This window comes from Elephas maximus, chromosome 16, assembly GCF_024166365.1.
Source record: "Elephas maximus indicus isolate mEleMax1 chromosome 16, mEleMax1 primary haplotype, whole genome shotgun sequence".
Classification (NCBI taxonomy): Eukaryota; Metazoa; Chordata; class Mammalia; order Proboscidea; family Elephantidae; genus Elephas; species Elephas maximus.
In genome coordinates this window covers 3,832,811-3,850,956 of record NC_064834.1, presented here as the reverse complement: position 1 = coordinate 3,850,956, position 18,146 = coordinate 3,832,811, and the positions used below count along the sequence as shown (strand labels likewise).

General features: G+C 43.7%; 1 protein-coding gene across 5 annotated transcripts in view; it reads right to left on the bottom strand.

Moving 5' to 3' along the window:
• The window catches only part of LOC126059664 (WASH complex subunit 2-like), a 79,051-nt gene extending 62,274 nt beyond the window's left edge, over positions 1 to 16,777 (bottom strand). For all 5 annotated transcript variants that reach the window (XM_049855532.1, XM_049855535.1, XM_049855536.1 and 2 more), the window contains exons 1-7: positions 16,665 to 16,777; positions 16,440 to 16,562; positions 15,375 to 15,539; positions 9,500 to 9,562; positions 6,767 to 6,940; positions 2,190 to 2,283; positions 592 to 653 (exon numbers count right to left, since the gene is read on the bottom strand). In XM_049855532.1, coding sequence (XP_049711489.1) covers positions 592 to 653; positions 2,190 to 2,283; positions 6,767 to 6,940; positions 9,500 to 9,562; positions 15,375 to 15,539; positions 16,440 to 16,562; positions 16,665 to 16,667 — 684 coding nt within the window. In that variant the 5' untranslated portion in view covers positions 16,668 to 16,777. The remainder of the gene's footprint in view (positions 1 to 591; positions 654 to 2,189; positions 2,284 to 6,766; positions 6,941 to 9,499; positions 9,563 to 15,374; positions 15,540 to 16,439; positions 16,563 to 16,664) is intronic.
• Positions 16,778 to 18,146: the final 1,369 nt, after the last annotated feature.

Sequence of the window (18,146 nt, the reverse complement as noted above, 5' to 3'; positions counted from 1 at the left end):
CAAGGACCACCTTGCAGTGTCTCTGCCCCTGGAAGGATGAAAGTTCCTTCTAAATGAACACCTCCAGACACAAGTGTGCTTAGGGCCCACCAACACAAGGACCTCAACCAGGGTTCAGACCACACTCTGCAAGCATGAAGACGCTGGGGGCAGCTGCACAGCTAGAACGTAAGCGGATGCTTTTAGCATCTTTCTCGTCTGGAAGGTTTTACAGTAAAACAATTTTAATGCGGATTTTTCCTTCCCTAGAATGATTCAAAGGTAGAACTTACTCAAAGACTTTATCTCACACAGAGATGCCACCAAAATAACCTAAGCTGCTCCCCTCAAAAATAACCAGGAGGAAAAGGGGTGAGGTGGTGAGGTGGTGGGAGGAAGAGAAACGGTGAAAGAACTAAACACAGTTTTCCCTTTTTTGTCCTCAAGACTAAAAGGTAATTAACTACAAGGAAAAAAACTTCAGGCTCCTATCACTGCTAAAAAATTTATTCAAACAGATTTCTAATTGACAAATATATTATTCACATAGCCTCCTAAACACATCCTACATTTCCTGCCCACCACAGCCTGGTCCCACCAAACAGCCCTTACCTCTTCTTCTTTCTCTTCTTCACTGTCCACAAAACTACCACGATCACTGCAAACAGAACCTTCTGTTTGGAACAGAGATGAGTGTTATCACCCATAGGCACAAGAAAACATCCTTATTTCCTTTCCAAGATCACAACCCACCATACAACAGTATCACAGAGGTTTTGATACAACCATCTATACTCATTACCTGGAATTAGAAACATCTTTCCTATGGTGAGGAACAGGATATTTACAACATCTCAAAGTACCTCCCCACAAACTATTTATTAGTTACAAAGAAAAAAAAATAACTTGACAGGAGAACCCAAGCAGACACCACCCTGACCATGTGATCAAGGTGATCACTGCCAAGGGCAGGCTGACTTCACACACCTTCTGAGGGGGCCTGAGAAGGGGCCTTCTCATTTACAAAGAATTCTGGCCAAAAATGCATAATCTCAAGCCAATTTGGAGGAAATGCCAAACAAATATAAATTGAGGGATATTCTACAAAATAACTGCTCTGTACTTGTGATGGTTAAGGTTGTGAGTCAACTTAGCTGGGCCACAATTCTCAGTAGTTTGAGAGTTATCATGTAGTTTGGCAGCTATGTAATGATGTAATCACCTTCATGATGAGATTTGCTATGAGCAGTCAATCAGCTGAAAATGAGTCTCCTTGGGGATGGGGCCTGCATCCAACATAAGTGGACTTTCTGGCAAAGCTCACAGGCTTTTGCTCACTCTGGATTCTGCAGCTGGCTCCTGTTCATCTGACCCCCGGTTCTTGGGATTTAAGCTAGCAGCTTACCTACCATCTTGCCTGCCTGTGAGTCAGAGCCCTGCTGTCTGACCTGCCAATCTTAGGTTCACCAGCCCCTGCAGCTATGTGAGTCAGGAGCAGCCTCCAGCCTGACCCACGGACTTGGGACTTTCCAGCCTCTACAACCGTATGAGCCATTTCCTTGATATAAATCTATGTATTTACACGCTTTACGGGCTTTGCTTCTCTAGAGAACCCAGCCTAAGACAGCATGCTTCAAGGATGTTAAGGTAGTGAAAAGGCAAAAAAAGGCCTAGAAATTGTATCAAATTAAAAGAAGACTAAAGAATTCTAACAAGTAAACATAGACTAGATGATGGATCGGGGGTAAAAAAAGTGAGAGAGACTGTAAGGGATGTTATGGGTACAACTGGAAAAAATTTTTGAGTATTACTGATAATTACATCATACTGTATATCATCTTGTACCTAGTTAAATTTCTTGAGCTTGATAACTATATTGTGGTTACGAAGAACCACGGTATATATAGGCGTTCTTAAAAAATATTCCTGTACTGTTCTTAGAAACTATGTACAGACATATTTAGCAGCAATGGACATGTTGTCTGCATGGTGTCTATCAGATAGCTTCAGAAAAACATCATGACCAAAGGGAGAGGCTGATAAACCAATGTGGTGTAATGCTACAACTGGTGAACCTGGCTGAAGGGCTTTAAGGGTTCTTGCTACTATACTTACCAGCTTTAATGCAAAGTTTCAAATTATTTTAAAACAAAAAGCTAAGACATAAATGTCCAAACTAACAAAAATACTTGGTAGAAAAAAAAGAGTACCTTCACTAGACAGCTCTCCCAGACCTACGTCTTCCTGCTCCATGAACAGCTTGGATCCAATTAAATAAGGTAAGGGGCGATCAATGTAGAGGTCCTGTGAACAACGGCACAGAAAGTCATTCCGGAGGCTGACAAACAAAAGTGGTGTTTCTCTTGACCTGTTGTTCCTCTGACTACCCGAAACAAGTTGCATAACAACGGTGGATAATAACAAACAATGCAGTACTTAAAGTAAAAGAAGAAAAAATTCCACTGATATAAAAAAAAAAAAAAAAAGTGAAATTCTGGGTAAACATGACAAAGTAAAGCTAGGTCCCCCTGAAACTACGGCCCCAGACGCACTGCTGACCCAGAACTGAAGCCCCCTCTTCAGACAAAGATCAGACAGGACGACAAAACAAAATAACACACGCAAGGAGCATGTTTCTTAGTTCAATCAGATACAGGAGACCAGATGGGCAGCTCCTGTCTGAAGGCAGGATGAGAAGGCAGGAAGGGACAGGACTGGCTGAAAAGACACAAGGAAGCTGGGGTAGAAAAGGGAATTGTGCTGTCACATTGTGGGAACTGAAGCTAATGTCACAAAATAGTATGTGTATCAATTTTTGTATGAGAAATTAACTTGAGCTCTGAACTTTCACCTAAAGCACAATTTAAAAAAAAAGTAAAACTAGGTCACACAGAATCACTCTTCTCAAGTGCCCAATTACAGTAACAAAAATTTCCAGAACCAGAAGTTACCAAAAAAGGAAAGGGCACAACCTCAGTTCAAAAAGTTCAAAAAGAGGATCAAGAGAATAAACAGAAAGTTCTGGTAGGCTTTGTGAGCCCCGGCTTACTTCACCTCAGTACTGGCGAGTCAGAAAGAGCTTGAGAATCTTCAGTGACGAACTCATATCGGAGAGAAGACGCAGGAAATAACCGAGTTCCTTTCACAAGACTAGAAGCCCTGGCGGTGCAGTGGTTAAGCACTTGGCTATTAACCCAAAGGTCTCTGGGTTGAACCCACCAGCCATTCCATGGCAAAAAGACGTGGCAGTCTGCTTCTGTAAAGATGACAGCCCTGGAAACCCTATGGGGCGATTCTACTCTGTCCTATAGGGTTGCTATGAGTCAGAATGACTTGGCAGCAGTGGGTTTGGTTTTTTATGACTACGAGAAGGTACTGGGTATGTCCAAGTTGGGGAGGGGAGCTGACTGCTGCTGAGCAGTAAAGACTGTGACAATGCCAGTGTCCAGCGGTTCAGCTGCTCTGACCAAAGGCACAGGTTCTAGGGCTCCAGGCTACACTGGAAGAGCTACGAGACATCCCCCTTCCTAGGAGGTGAACTGTGCCTCTAACTAGTAAGAGTAAACCTTGCTACAGTTCAAACCATGGACTATCAGAAACAAAAGAGCAGAAGAGCCAAATTCTCCCCCTACCCCACCCACTACAATCCAAGGACATAAAAAGTGGATTAACAATCTAAGGACAAATGCAATACCAGCAGCTCAGAGAGAAGGACAAGCAGGTCACAAACAAGGTGCAGAGGGGATCGGGGAGGATTTATCCAGGCTATACCAGGGCAAAGAGAAGCTGTGCACAGCACACATCCACGGCCACGTGGAAAGGGGCAGAAAGGCAGCTCCACAAGTATGCTACAGCACATGGAGGAACATGTCCAAGAGACTGATGAGAGTCTCTGCTTGGGAAAAAAAAAAAGGAACCCAAGGTAAAAAAGAATACTCCTCTCCACTGTAAAATGCAGAAAAGCGAACCTGATAAAGAAAACTAGATGATACAACAACAGAATGAAAAGGAGGAGGCCGTATGTAATCACACGTATTGGACACCCTTGCATTTCAGGCCTCTACTTCTAGCCCCACCCATCACACACAGACATTAGAAAGGTAGGGTCAGAAAGAACTCTACCCTAGGACCACCCCCTAGCTCCACTGCAGGAGGAAAAGCTGCCCTGTCCTCACTGAAGCATTCCCCTTTAGCCATAATCTCTCTTCCCTGTTGAAAGATGCTCGGATGTTAGTTCTGAAGCTTCAGACAGGCACAGGACATTTGGGAGTGTAATGTAAAGATACAACAGCAATCGATTTAGTGCAAAGAAAAGTACTAACTGGGTAAATTCCTTACTGACTAGAAGGCATACCCAAGTCCTCCATTAAAATAGAAAGTGGTATGGGATTTGGAAACAAGTGGGACCCAGGCAGTTAATATCCAGGGTCTGTTGCTGACTTCTAAATCCCTACAGTGAAAAAGCAAGCAAGCAAATCCACCAGTGCCAAGTGATCAGTCCCGAAGCTCAAATCAAAATGTGGCACTAAAGTGACATCAAAAAGGGCTTGATTTTGTGGCATCTTGTAATTCATAAGGTACTTGTGTGTCATGAGGACAGCTACCTTTTGTGTTTACTGATGAGTGACTCTGTGTTGCCCAACAGTCTCCTTGCTCAATCTGAGAGAAAGTAACAGAAAAGCAACAAACGCCTGCAAGGCTAATAACATAGCTGTGATGACATCAGCTATCACACGTGTGATGGACTGATTTGTGCTCCCCCACCCCGACCCCCCAAAAAAGACACTTTGACATCTTAACCCCTGGGACCTGTGAACGTGGCCTTGTTTGGAAACAGGGTCTTTGAGATGTTATCAGTTAACACGAGGTCATACCAGAGTAGAGTAGGTCCTAATCCCACCTAAGTGGTGTTCTTACAAAAGAGAAGAAGAGACACAGAGAGACACGCAGAGAAAGATACAGCTGCAGCCCAAGGAACACCTGGGGCTACCAGAAGACATGAGAAAGGATCTTGCCCTACAGCCTTGGGAGGGAGCATGGCTCGGCTGACACAGATTTGGACTCCCAGCCTCCAGAACTGTGAGACAGTAAATTTCTGTTCTCATAAACCACGCAGTCTGTGGTATTTTGTTATGGCAGCCCTAGGAAACTAAGTTGACATGTAAAAAAAATCTGCTCCAATTTCCTGCCTCATTGATGAACTGCTGTACAAAGTTAAATCATTACCACATGACCCAGCAACCACACTCCTGGACATTTATCCCACAGAAGTGAAACTTCTGTCCCTCCACACAAAAATCTACACATGAATGTTCACACCTGCTTTACTTCTAATAGTTAAAAAGTGGAAACGACCCAAATGTCCTTCAACAGGTGAAAGGCTGAACAGTGGGATAGCCACACCAGAGGGTACTACTTAGTACTAAAAATGAGTAAACTACTGACAGAAGCAACAACTTGGATGAATCTCCAAAGAATTATTCTAAGAGAAAAAAGCCAATCTCAAAAGGTTACCCACTACATGATTCTATTCATAGACACGTCTTACATACACATACATACACATTTTGAAACAACAAAATTATAGGGAGAAGTAACAAATTATAGGTTACCAGGGGCTAGGGACTGGGCTGGGGGCTGAGGGAAAAGGGGTGGTTGACTAAAAGGGGTAGCATGAGGGAGTTCCTTATCTTGATTGTGGTGGTAGATATATAAATTTATACATGTGATAAAATGTCATTGAACAAGGACATTTAAAAAACGACTGCATACAGAAACTGGTGAAACCCAAGAATGATCCGTAGTTTACTTAACTATATTGCACCAGTGTCTCTTCCCCGCTTATGATTATGTACTATGGTTATATCGTTATATAAGACACTATCACTGGAAAGCTGGGTAAAGGGTACACACTCGTTCTCTGTACTATTTTCACAATTCCGAGTCTAAATTTTTTCAAAATAAAAAAATCTTTGAAAAATTAAATCACGACTGACTTGTGAATAAATCATGTTTCCACTGTATTTTAAATGAAGGCTTCCCCAGAGTATGAGCTTCAGTATATTCTGGTTTAGGGCAAAAGTCAACAGGAACGAAGATTTTCTGGTTTACCAAAACAAGCGTGATTTTTAGAACTAATTTTAAAGAACTGGTCTGCAGCAAACAGATGGGACACCATGAAGATGACCAGCAGCGTGTAGAGTGCAGTGCACCCATTTTCAGACCCTTCTGCAATGCTCCTTAGCACAAGCTACAGAATTTCAGGTTCCCAACTATCTCCACCTCTTATGGGCTTCCCCATCCTTCAAAACCCAATTCAAGTCTTCTCTTCTGACTAACTCCCCAGACAAAAGTCGATTCTCTCTCAGAGTACTAATGACAGTTACTCGGGTATACGTCCCCTCTCCCACCACACTGTAATAAGCATCTAACAGTAGGAACCGTGTCTTCATCTCTGTTACCCCCAACCTGGCGCACTGCCTGGTACCTAGTGAGCACTCAGTGAAAACTCACGTAAAACAAGTCTTTCTGCTAAGAAAGGAAAAGCCCGTGTCTTACTAATTGTGTGCCCAAGTAAAGTACCCAAAACACAATACTCATTGCCGTCGAGTTAATCCTGACTCGTAGCAACCCTATAGGACAGAGTAGAACTGCCCACAGAGTTTCCGAGGAACACCTGGTGGATTTGAACTGCCGACCTTTTGGTTAGCAGCCTTGGCACTTGACCATGACACCAAAGAGGTTTCCAACAGGTAACAGTAAACACCTGAATTAAAGAAGTCTTTACCTTTGGTTCAAGGATCAGTTCTACCCGCTCATTAGCATCTTCTTCTTCAGAGTCCGAGTTTCCCGCTTTGATATCAAGCTGCTCAAATGCACTGTCCAATACCTGTAAACCATAGTTCACTGCCTCCTGGACTTTAGGGATCAGGTCTACTTCTTTCTGTTCCCGGGTTTTCTCCTACAAAAAAAGATGTACTGTTCAGTACAGATATTCAATATATTGACTAATATACTGGAGGTCCGTACTAAATGATATTTACTAAGTTAATTAAATTTTATTTATATAAATATATTCATATTTTTAAAAAAATAACATCTAGCCTTTCATGCTTCAAAAACGTTAACTGAAAATGTTAACAACAGTTAGATTCTGAAGGCCTGGACACCGACTTTGATGTCAAGTTGAGATGCCTGTTTGAAATCCCAGCACCACCACTTTCTAGATGTGCTCCACACTCCCTAAGACCCTGGAGCTTCAGGGTCACTGTCTATTAAAACCAGAGCACGTGTGTGATGATCCAGCCAGCTCACTTATGGACAAGCGCTCCAACAATCAACAGCACGGCACAGGTACTCAAACAGCACTTCACTGCCTTGCTCTGGGAGGAACCAAGGGCCTAGGCATTCATCTCCACCATGACTGTAATCCCACTCACCTTAGGTAATGGTCCCTGCGACAACTGTAGGAGTGAAGACTCAGCAAAAAATACTGCAGCCAGAAATATCATTTTTCAATTACAGTTAAAAAAAAAAACTGGACAACTACAATTACCTTGTTAGTTTCACACCCAGAGAGGGTCACTTTCATCTTTCATCTATCTTGTACATCACCCTAGAACAATGCCCCCCTCAGAAAAAGTCTGTGCACATCACCAACCTGCTGAGAATATTCCCGAGGCCTCCCCTGCTTTAACGGTGGATATCCCCTCACAAACAAGGGCGTCTGTCATCAGCGTGAGAAATACTAAAACACACTCAGTGTCGTTTTCCCCTCCTCGTAAATGTTCTGGAAGTTGATGCATAACCATAGAAGGAACCAAACAAAATACGCTGTTCTGAAGGCCAAAGGGGAAAACCCTACAAGTACTTTACCCTTTTACCTCAAGTACAAAAGTCTTTCTGATTTAACTGTTTTTTGGACAGACTGCATCTTTTTCTACTCCAGTATGCTTGGTTAAAAAGCTCACATTGTATGGAGTCTGTGAAAATATGTCAAAGGAATATACAGCGGCTTTTTAAAAACAATTCACTGAACACCTATCACTTTAGATTTTAACCCTGACTTGGCATAGCCAGAAACGACTGTATTCAAATGGTTAGCAAACCCTTGCGTACCACGAAAATTTTTTAAAAATTAAAAAAAGACTGGGAATAGGCAGACCTGTACTAATTGTTACAGATAAGGTAACAACTTTTTCAAATGATTTATGTTTTCAGAGTAAATTAGGGCTGATTCAAAGCTGCTCCCATAGGAAAGTTACTCTTTACGTTGTGCTGCGCTTTCCTGGTGGGAGAAACAGGGTAGACTCACTGCCAGAGCAGCAAAGTCAGGATGGCTGGCGGTCCTACAACGTGCAAATACCCAAGGGAGACTGCTCATCAATAAATACCACGTGAAGCCGCAGGAACTGCTGCCTCTCAATTCCTTAGCCTAGTTCCTGACACCCTCCCCTTTGTCTTGTCTACCTGTAGTAACTTCCACAAACAGCCCATAAAACACTGGGTACATCCCCAACTTCAAACCTTAGTTCACGTCATTTTCTCTGGCTAAAATGTTGCCCCTCCACTCCCTCAACTCCCTTAAAATCTGGCCCTTCTTTCTTCACCCAGCTAAAGACTCATCCTTGAAGCTTTTCTCTGCCATCTTATACCAGTAAGCTCTTCCTTGTCTGAACTTCCAAGATACTTAGCAGCCACACAGCTCCGAAACCTCATCCTAGACTGGAACCCCTTGACGGCAGTCTCCCTCTAAGTCACCAGCTCCCTACAGTTGTACTACTGGGTCAACAAACGTTCACTGTGCATTCTGTATCCTCAGTGCTAACATACCCTGTGGCATTCAGGAGGAACTCAAATGTGTGTTGCCCAAATCAGTATTCATCTACTGTCATTTTATCCAGTAGGAGCAAGAATCAATGCATTCATGAAAGAATACAGAAACAGTCTTCAAAGGCCAGTACTGAGCTTTCTTTCCAAACGTTACTGGACTCCTGGCTTAGCTATTAACAGCACGCTTAGATGTCTGGGACATTTCTATTAACATAAACTCACAAAATTGGTTTAGCTATATAGTTCTGAAAATATGAGTCAAAAAACTTATCTATATAATACTCTATTCTACAGGCTGAGAAATTACAGCCCGGATTGTGGCCTGCTGTATGGCCTAGAGTTAACAGTGGTTTTTACATTTTTACAGTTACTTTAAAAAGAAAAATATGTAACAGAGACCTACATGGTTCACAAAAACTAAAATATTTACTATCTAGCCTTTTACAGAAAAAGTTTGCCATCATCTGCTCTATTCCTGAACCAGGGGGGTTCAGGAACTTAGCCGATGTATTACTTAATGCACTAAAACGCAGAAACAAACAAAAGGATTCAACTGCTAGGCTGTCAGCAGCAGTCCCTCTCATCTCCCCAGTACCCACCCCGCTCCTCACCCCCACACCTCCAGCCACATCATAAATGTCTACCACTGTAATCAGGAGCTCAGCTGAAGGACAAATCAGACAAGTACCTGTTCTGTCTTTTCTGGCTCAGTCTTGAGTACTGGCTCCTCCACTTCTTCATCATATACCCGCTAAATATGAAAGAAAACTCATTTTAAAAAGGTCAGAACACAATTTAAAATAGATTATAATGTAAGAACTTATAAAGAAAGACAAAGATGGGCAGGGAAATGATTATACAGCAAACGGCTACAGACACTGGTTACGAACAAATAACAAAAAACAGTTCCAAAATTTCACCAAAAAAAAGGCTAGGAAACATGAAAAAAATTCAACTTCATTGTTGACCAAAGAATTGCAGGAGCAAGAAGGTACCAGTTTTCAAACCTTGTTAACGGAGCACTTCCTGCTGAGGAGAGGACATTGACACAGGTCCTCTGGTGTGAGACCACTGCTGTAAGTCATCAACTAGCTAACAGGAGTTTTAACATTCTGAGCAATGGAAACAGTAAAGATGCAATTCACTTTCATTCTTTTGCTGAATATTCTCGGTAGATTTTTATTACCCCATTTATATTAAAACAGTCCAGACAAAGCACTGATTTGCCAAAAGGCTCTCACCTCACAGGCAGGCAGGGCCCTTTTCCAAAACACATCTGTCAAACTGACTCAGTGTGATTTCCTTTTTTTTTTTTTAAACTATTTACTGCTTTTTAAACCACCAAAGTTCAATAAGCTAATTATAAAAAGTTAATATAAATGACCTGAAGAAAGTGTTCTGAAATTAGGATAGTGATAACGTCTGCAAAACTTTGTAAATATATCAAAAGCCACTAAACTGCACTTTAAAAGGGTGAATCTTATGGTATGTAAATTATATCTCAACAATTTCTTTTACATCAATATAAGCATATATTTAAAAGGAACGTATTGAAAAATAGTTTCTCTTCTTAGCTCCATCTTAACCCAGAGATAACCAAGGCTGGTGTGTGTGTCCTCCCACATCTCCCTTGGCTCTTATACAAACACGTACAAACACATGCATGCGTTCAGCGTTCTCCCACCCTATTTCCTCCCTATTTTTAAATAAAAGTGGACTCCTACTATTCACATTCCTGTGTGCTGTTTTTTCACTTCATCTTCTCGTGAACAGCTTCCTGTGTTAAGGCACACAGATTTGGCTCACTCCTTTTAATATCTGCATAAAATTATGCGGTAGAAAGTCTATCGTAGTTGATTCAATAGTTCACAATTGGTGCCAAAAGGAAAACCAAACAACTAGTTCAATGAATCCGCAGGGTTTGCTGAGGGAGAAGCAGCTAGAGCGCAGGGAGAGTCTAAAGCTGAAAGTGCTTAGGAAGGAGTTCACTCCAGCAACCCAAACACAGGGTTCTTAAAGACAGTTAGGGGGTTTCCAGTAAGGAAGTTAAATGATTGGGTCTTAGGTATATCCCTAATTGAACGGAGGATTTTACAAAGCAGCAGTCTTTCTGTCGCTGGTTTCATAAGTATACTTGTCTGGTGGGAACTGACTGTGTGTGGTATGCTAGATCAGAAGCATCCTTCAATGTCAAACTGCTTTTCTGGGAAAGTCCCCGCTGTTAGAATACTTTGAAAACTACCTATTGTCCTATCAAGATTTGTACCTGGCACAAATGGCCATTTTGATTTACTGGTCTTGGAAAGGTCCGAACTTGACACAAAAGATCATTTTGTTCTTGACTTAACAGAAACTTGTGTACCAATGTTCGCTACAGCACTGTTCACCCCAGCCAAAAGATGGAGACAACCTAAATGTCCATCCACGGATGAATGAATAAACAAACTGTGGTCATACACACGATGGAAAACAACTCAGCCATAAAGAGAAATGAAATCTTGTACATGCTACAACATGGACGAACCCTGAAAATACGCTGAGTGAAATAAGTTAGTCACGAAAGGGGAAATATTATATGATCCCAGTAACATGAAATAGATAAGTGCATAGAGACCAAAGTTTAGTGGTGGCTACTGAGGAAGGGGGAGTCACTGCTTAGGGAGCCCTGAATTTCTGGTAATGGTGGTGGAGCTACTTGGGAACGGGCAGTGGTGATGGTTGCACGGGATGAATGTGATCGATGTCACCGAACTGTATGTGTAAAGATGCTGAATTGACAGTTTTTATTAATGCTGATATATATTTCCACCACTATAAAATGATTAAAAAAAAAAAAGATAATAACCCAAGACATTTTCCCAGGAAAAACAGAAACTGTGACCCAAAGACATCATCAGCTAAGGGCAGCTAGAAAGTGAAATATGACATCTATGAAACCAACCAGCAGAAACCTAAAACCCATGGGATCTTTACAGGGTCAATAATATGATGCATCTCAAGTACTCAGTACACACCAGAAAATCAGTGCTAACTTCTTTCATCCTTACTATTCTGAACGCTGAGTTTCATGTGTTTTTGAAATCATTTTAAATTCAGGTAACCATACCCAGGATTGTTAGATATCTTTGGTATATCCCATTGAAGGATCTTTTCCCCATCTGGGGAGGCAGGGTGAGAGACGAAGGTGGGGAATTGAGGAAAAAGGCATTAGGAGCAGGGGCTTTCTTTACAGGAATATACACAGCCCTGGTCCTTTTCATTTACAGTCATGTACCACTTAACATCCATTTAGACAACAACCAACCACATTTATGTCCGTGGTCCCTGGGTTATGAAGTTCCAACTTCCGAACAACCTAAAGTTACGAACCAAACCCCATAAAGCCTGTTATATTAAAAACTCGAGGTACAAACAATGGTTCGTAACAACAAATGGGAGCTACTTTGCAATGTGCATCAAAACATTATTATTACCGTATGGCTATGTCAAAGATGTTTTAGTGTACCTGGAAGTAATTTTTTTATGTATAGAAAAGTACACTATATACTAAGACAAACATTTGACTAATTGACATTAGATATGAACTATACCTGTTTGACTTACAAATTCGACTTAAAGACAGACTTAGGAACGGAACTCGTTCGTAATCCAGGGCCTGCCTGTATATAATACGGTGTTCACAAAACGTCCAAATCACATAGCCTATTTCACAGGACATATGGTAGTCATTAGGCGATCCATGACAGCATTTGTTCTCTCATTCATTCAAATATTGAATTCCTACATACCAGGCTTGAACTGGGCTCCAGGAATACAATATTTAGCAAAACCACGGAGCTTGATTTAGTAGGGAAGTTTGACTTATCATCAATAAATGTAAATTTACAACTGTGGAAAGTGCTAAAGAACAGTACATGGTGCTTGAAGAGCTTTTATCAGGGTTTACTCAGTGCAGAGTCAAGAAGGGCTTCCCCGAGGAAGTAATGATTAAGCTGAGACCTGGAAGACAGGCAGGAGTCACAGAGCAGAGGCACCGCGGCAGCAGGACACATGGTACTTCCAAGGAATGAGAAGGCTAATATGGCTCGAGTGTCAAAAGCCAGGGACTCCGTTCTGTAAAATAAGGTGCAAGGGGGCTGCGGGGGTAGAAAGTTATAAGCTAATATGGCTTTTGAGCTTTCTTCCATCTTACTAATTGTTGAAGATCCGTCAGTTTCAACAACTCAATCTGCATCTTCAAGGAAAAGCCGAAAAGGGGTGGGGGGAAGACAAAATGACAGCTTTTGTAGGTAGGAAGATAATCTGGGAAATTAAGTCTTATTTTGAAAAGAACTTATTTACATTTTACAAAGTGAAAGAGGTCTTTTAACAAGCTGAAATCATTAACTATGGGACTTAGTGTTCTAGGATAAAATTCCCAAATTAACAGATGAAGTTTTAAAAACTGCGCTCCCTTCTGATTAAGCACTAAAGCACCGGCCAGCATTAATGAGTATTTCTCCTCCTTCAGAAGCCCCTCGTGAGCCTTTACTGAAGGTACTAACCTCTTCTGCCCTAGAAAATCCTGAGGGTTCTTCAGTTTCACTCACTGTATGATGCTGTCTGCTACCTGGCAGCTGCTTCTGAGGTCAATTAATAAAACCCAGAAACCTACTTCAGGTAAAAAAAATCTTTCTGATAAACTACCAGAAAACCAAATGTCACCATCATCCAAGCCTAAATACTAACACATGTACTACAACTCAACTGGTAGTACACGAGAACCAGGGTCAGGGTTTGAAGAAAACACACCAAGAACCAGATGTATTCTCAGCAAGCTGATTTTTTCAGAGCTTTATTTAGGTTAGCTATTCTTTCAGGATCATCATGCTCTCTGCCCCAAATAGAAAGAACCTATATGTGGTATTATAGAGAGATCTGGAAAGCAGTTAAATTTGGCAGTGTGGCACTGGGTACATCAGAGAGGAACTCTGGCTGCAGACTGGAAAGGGAAGAGGCATAGGGCTTATGATGAAGGGAATGGAGAGAAAGTGGATGGACGGAACACAGGAAACCACACAAGTGAACAGAACTAAAGAACTATAACCAAAAAACCCCACTAGATGATGAAAAATATAGAATCTAAGAAAACTTGGCTAGGAAAAAAAGAAATGGAGGAAAAGAAAAGATGGACCTGAAGGCCGAAATTCAGAGAACGAGTTTATCATGGCCACCCTCCTCCCCACTAAAGAGCTATGGGATTGGTACAGGCACAGCAATGACAAACTCACATCAGGGACCCAGAGAAGCCCCCCAAATCTATTTCCTGTCCAGTCGCGTGCTGCCACATTGGCTTCAGAGAAAAGAACTGAGCATCTGGCCCAGTAAGAAAGGTACAAAATGAAAGTATCAAGTACACTATAGGAGAAAAAAAAAAACCCACCAGATTCAGCTCAATGAAAAAGTAATTGCTGCAACAGCAGGAAGCAGAGATCAGAGTCCTCTAAACCAACTCTTCCAGCACAAAAGCTACACTCAGAGCCAGCACCGACATTCCATGTAGACAATGAGAAAATGACCATGGATTTTACTTAAATACTTCTTACATCTTAAATTTACAAGTTTTGTTTTGCCATAAAAGAAAACACCTGGCTGAAAGATCTTTAAGACCCATTTTACACAGAACCCACCCAAAAACAGAGCTCCCCCAAAATGGCTGGAGTAGCATTTCAAACTGAAACTACTAAAAAACGTACACCTTACAACAAGGTCATGGCGTTATTTGGTCTTCTCTTAATGATGCTGAATCCTGGGCTTTTTATAATCTTGCTATTTTGAAATTCTTTTATATTACTTGGTATCTAAGAATCTCAAAACAGTTTACCTTAACAATCCTTTTCTCACAGATGAATCAACGCTGATACTCACAAAGTCAGCCACCCTAACTCAAAGATCAGCTCAGCTACTCTGCGCCTTCCCGTATTAATACCCTCCCCCGACTGGCCTCCAGCCACACTGCTTGCCTTTCTATCCTGGAATTACCTATTTGTGGAAGATTGCATCAACCTGTGTCTTCCTAGCACCTAGCAAAAACACAGTAAATATAGACACACTTAGGTTAAAAGCTCAGTAATCTGTTTAGAGTTCACTGTGTGTCACACATGCAGTTATCATAACCAGATGTTAACTGAGAGCGTTCCAATTTCACACACACAAGCTTTTAACATAATTTATCACAACATAATGGACACAATCCTTAATTGCAGCCACATGCTGATGCTGAAGGTTAGACCAGGTATATGGCTCCCCTTACAGATCATGTCTTAATAATTCAGCACAAATGCTGTCTACTCTCAAAAAAAAGTAGAGGAAAGACTGGAATATGAGAAAATTATATCATTAAATTTAAGAAAGTCCTTGTAAAAAATAACCTTAGAACTTTATTAATAAAAAACAGTGTAAATCCCGGGGAAAGATCCACTACCTCTGCCAAAGTTTAGGAGGAAACCTAGTAACAGCTCATTTAAATTACAGTAATTCTTGCCCTCCAAAGATTATAAGTTTGATATAACAAGACTACTCACATTCTCGATGAACTGGGTATTAGACAGCATAAGAAAGTCATTGAAGACATTATGCAGGCGACAATCTGTGGCTTTAGTTTCCCGAATTAATCCGTCCACTTGTTTCTTGATTTCATGGGTCCTAGAGATAGTCTGCTGTGAGAATTCCTGTAGAAACTGTAGCAGCTGTTTTAAAAATAAATGTACAATAATGTCACCATCATAGTCTGCTGTGAGAATTCCTGTAGAAACTGTAGCAGCTGTTTTAAAAATAAATGTACAATAATGTCACCATCATATGCATCGATTCTCCATGTCAAAACAAATACCATTTCCCTCCACCTTTGTGTGGGGGGGGGGCGGGTGGTGTAAAATGTAGACGTGATGCTGCCTTTGACAATACTAGGACCAGGCGGTTAGTGGGTTAGGACCAAGTGGTGTTGAAAAGCATTAAGGAAGCGAGAAACTGACAACTCATCAATGGACACTTACTATCTCGCTTCTGCAGAAATTCTAAAGTCCTGTTTGGCTGTCACATACAGATAGCACACAGGAAGGATAAAATAACAAACAGCCACTGTGAGCAAAGAATCCTATTCGTCCGGGGACGCGGAGTTCTGAGTCCCCTGGCCCCCCGTTTGAAGAGTCCCACTCGAGAGTTTGTCTCCCGCTCCCACTCATTCCAGGTCCCAACACGGAATTGCCTCGTTAGTGGCTGCAGAGCGGCGAAAACGAATCCGGTCCCTTCGGGCTGGCGCTGAACGCACCACCAAGAAACCCAAACAGGGCAGAGCGCCCCGCCTCTGGGCGGCACCGAGTCCGAGCTCTGGGCCGACTAGGGCCGACCGTCTCCGGCGCCTGGGTAGCGCCACAGCGGCGTTTTCGAGGACACGGACAGCACAGAGTCGGGGAGCCGCTCTGAAGCGGGGCCTCCCTCCGCAGCCCCGGCCCGGGAGGCACCGAGACGGCTCAGGCCGAGCGCGCGTCCCACGACACCGCCTCGCCCCGACCCCACACGCGGGCCTCGCTTCGCCCCGGCGCCCCAGGCGGCGCGCCCTCCCCTCCGGGCCCGGGCCCGCCGCTCACGCCCGCGTCGGCCGCCAGCGACCAGCTCTGGCTGCTCCTGCGGATCTCCTCCACCGACCAGGGCCGCTCCCACACGGGCTCGGACGCCGGCGCCCGTTCCGGGTCGGCGGTCGTCCCGTTCATCTGCAGCGGGAAGGACGAGAAGAGCGGCTGAGCCGGGGGAGGCGACACGGGCGGCCCAGCCAGCCTCGCCCCCTCTGCCCCGGCCCGGCCGGCCGCCCTCACCATCCCGGCCGCTCAGGGGCGACGACGCCCCGCTCGCCGAGGCCGGCAGAGCTCCGGAACAACAGCGCGCAGCCGCGCGGCTCGGGGCGCTGACCCGGCTGGCGTGCCCCGACGTCACGTGCCCCACGTCACGTGACCGTGCAGCCACGTGACCGGCCGTAAGGCGCCGCCATGTCCACCCCGCCCCCGGGGAGAGGCTTCCGCCCCGGGCTGGGACTGGGACGTGGGGTCCTTCTGCGGGACGGAACCAGCACCCGACGAGAGTGGGCGCTGAGGAGGTGAGGGTCAGCTCGGCGGCGCTTCCGCCGAAGGTGTGGGTGATAATCAGGGTCTGTAGGGTGGGGGCTGTTGGGCAGCTGCGCCCAGGAGTCTGTGGCCCACCCAGCCGAGGGCTTTAACAGCCGGCGACGTGAGCAGAGGAAACGCCCCCGTCCGTTGGCTGCGTGGCGGCGCCCTGTCGCGGGGCTGGCACCCGGGCCCTTGGGTCTGGAGAGCGACTCACCTGCGGGCTCGGCGTGCTCCGGATGACCTACTGTGTAGGCTCCGCTTAGCCCTCCGCCACGTCGGCATTGCCTGCAGATGGAAGTCCAAACGGAAAACCCGCCGGCTGACTCGGCCTCCGTTCTCCCCGCTCCCCACGCCCACTGGAACGCGGTGAAGTGGCTCTTCGATCTCCCGCTTCCCGAACTACTTTCTGCTGAGTCGCCCCTGTGCAAGACGAGGTTAATTTTTTTTTTTTTTAATAAAAATCCAACTCGTTTTCATTCGTTTGTGACCAAGGGCAAGTTACTTAACCTCCGTGAGCTTTTCTCCTGAGTAATATGGAGACATATTTTGCAGGAATAAGAAATTAAATGTATTATCTGTAGAACAGCTAGGACGGTCCCTGGCATACAGTGTGCATTTAACATAGATCTTGTTTGTCCAACTCTTGGGCACTCAGTATTCAGTCGTCACCTCAGTGAAGCCTTCCTTGACTGTCCCATCAAGTATAGCTTTATCAAATATCTATCATAAAGTTACATTGTATTGTAATCATTTATTTGCATACCTGTCTCCCGTTTAATAATAATTGCTGACTGTTATTGAAGGACTCAGTATTTACCAACTGCTTTTTATGTTTGATTCCTATAATTCTCAGGATAACGCTACAAAGTAGGGATTAGTATCTGCCTTTTATAGTTCAGAAAACTGAGGCACAGAGAGAATGAGTAAATACTCAAAGTTAACCATCCATTAAAGAAGCAGAACCAGGAGGCCACACCAACATGTTACACCATACTCACCGTTGAGTCAATTCCTACTCATAGTGACCCTATGGAAGAGAGTAGAATTACTCCATAGGATTTCCAAGGAGTGACTGGTGGATTCAAACTGCCGACCTTATGGTTAGCTTCCAAGCTCTTAACCACTGTACCACCAGAGCTAGAGTCTAAGTTTCTTAAAGGGACTGGGTAAGCTGCTGTCTACCAATCTGCTAGC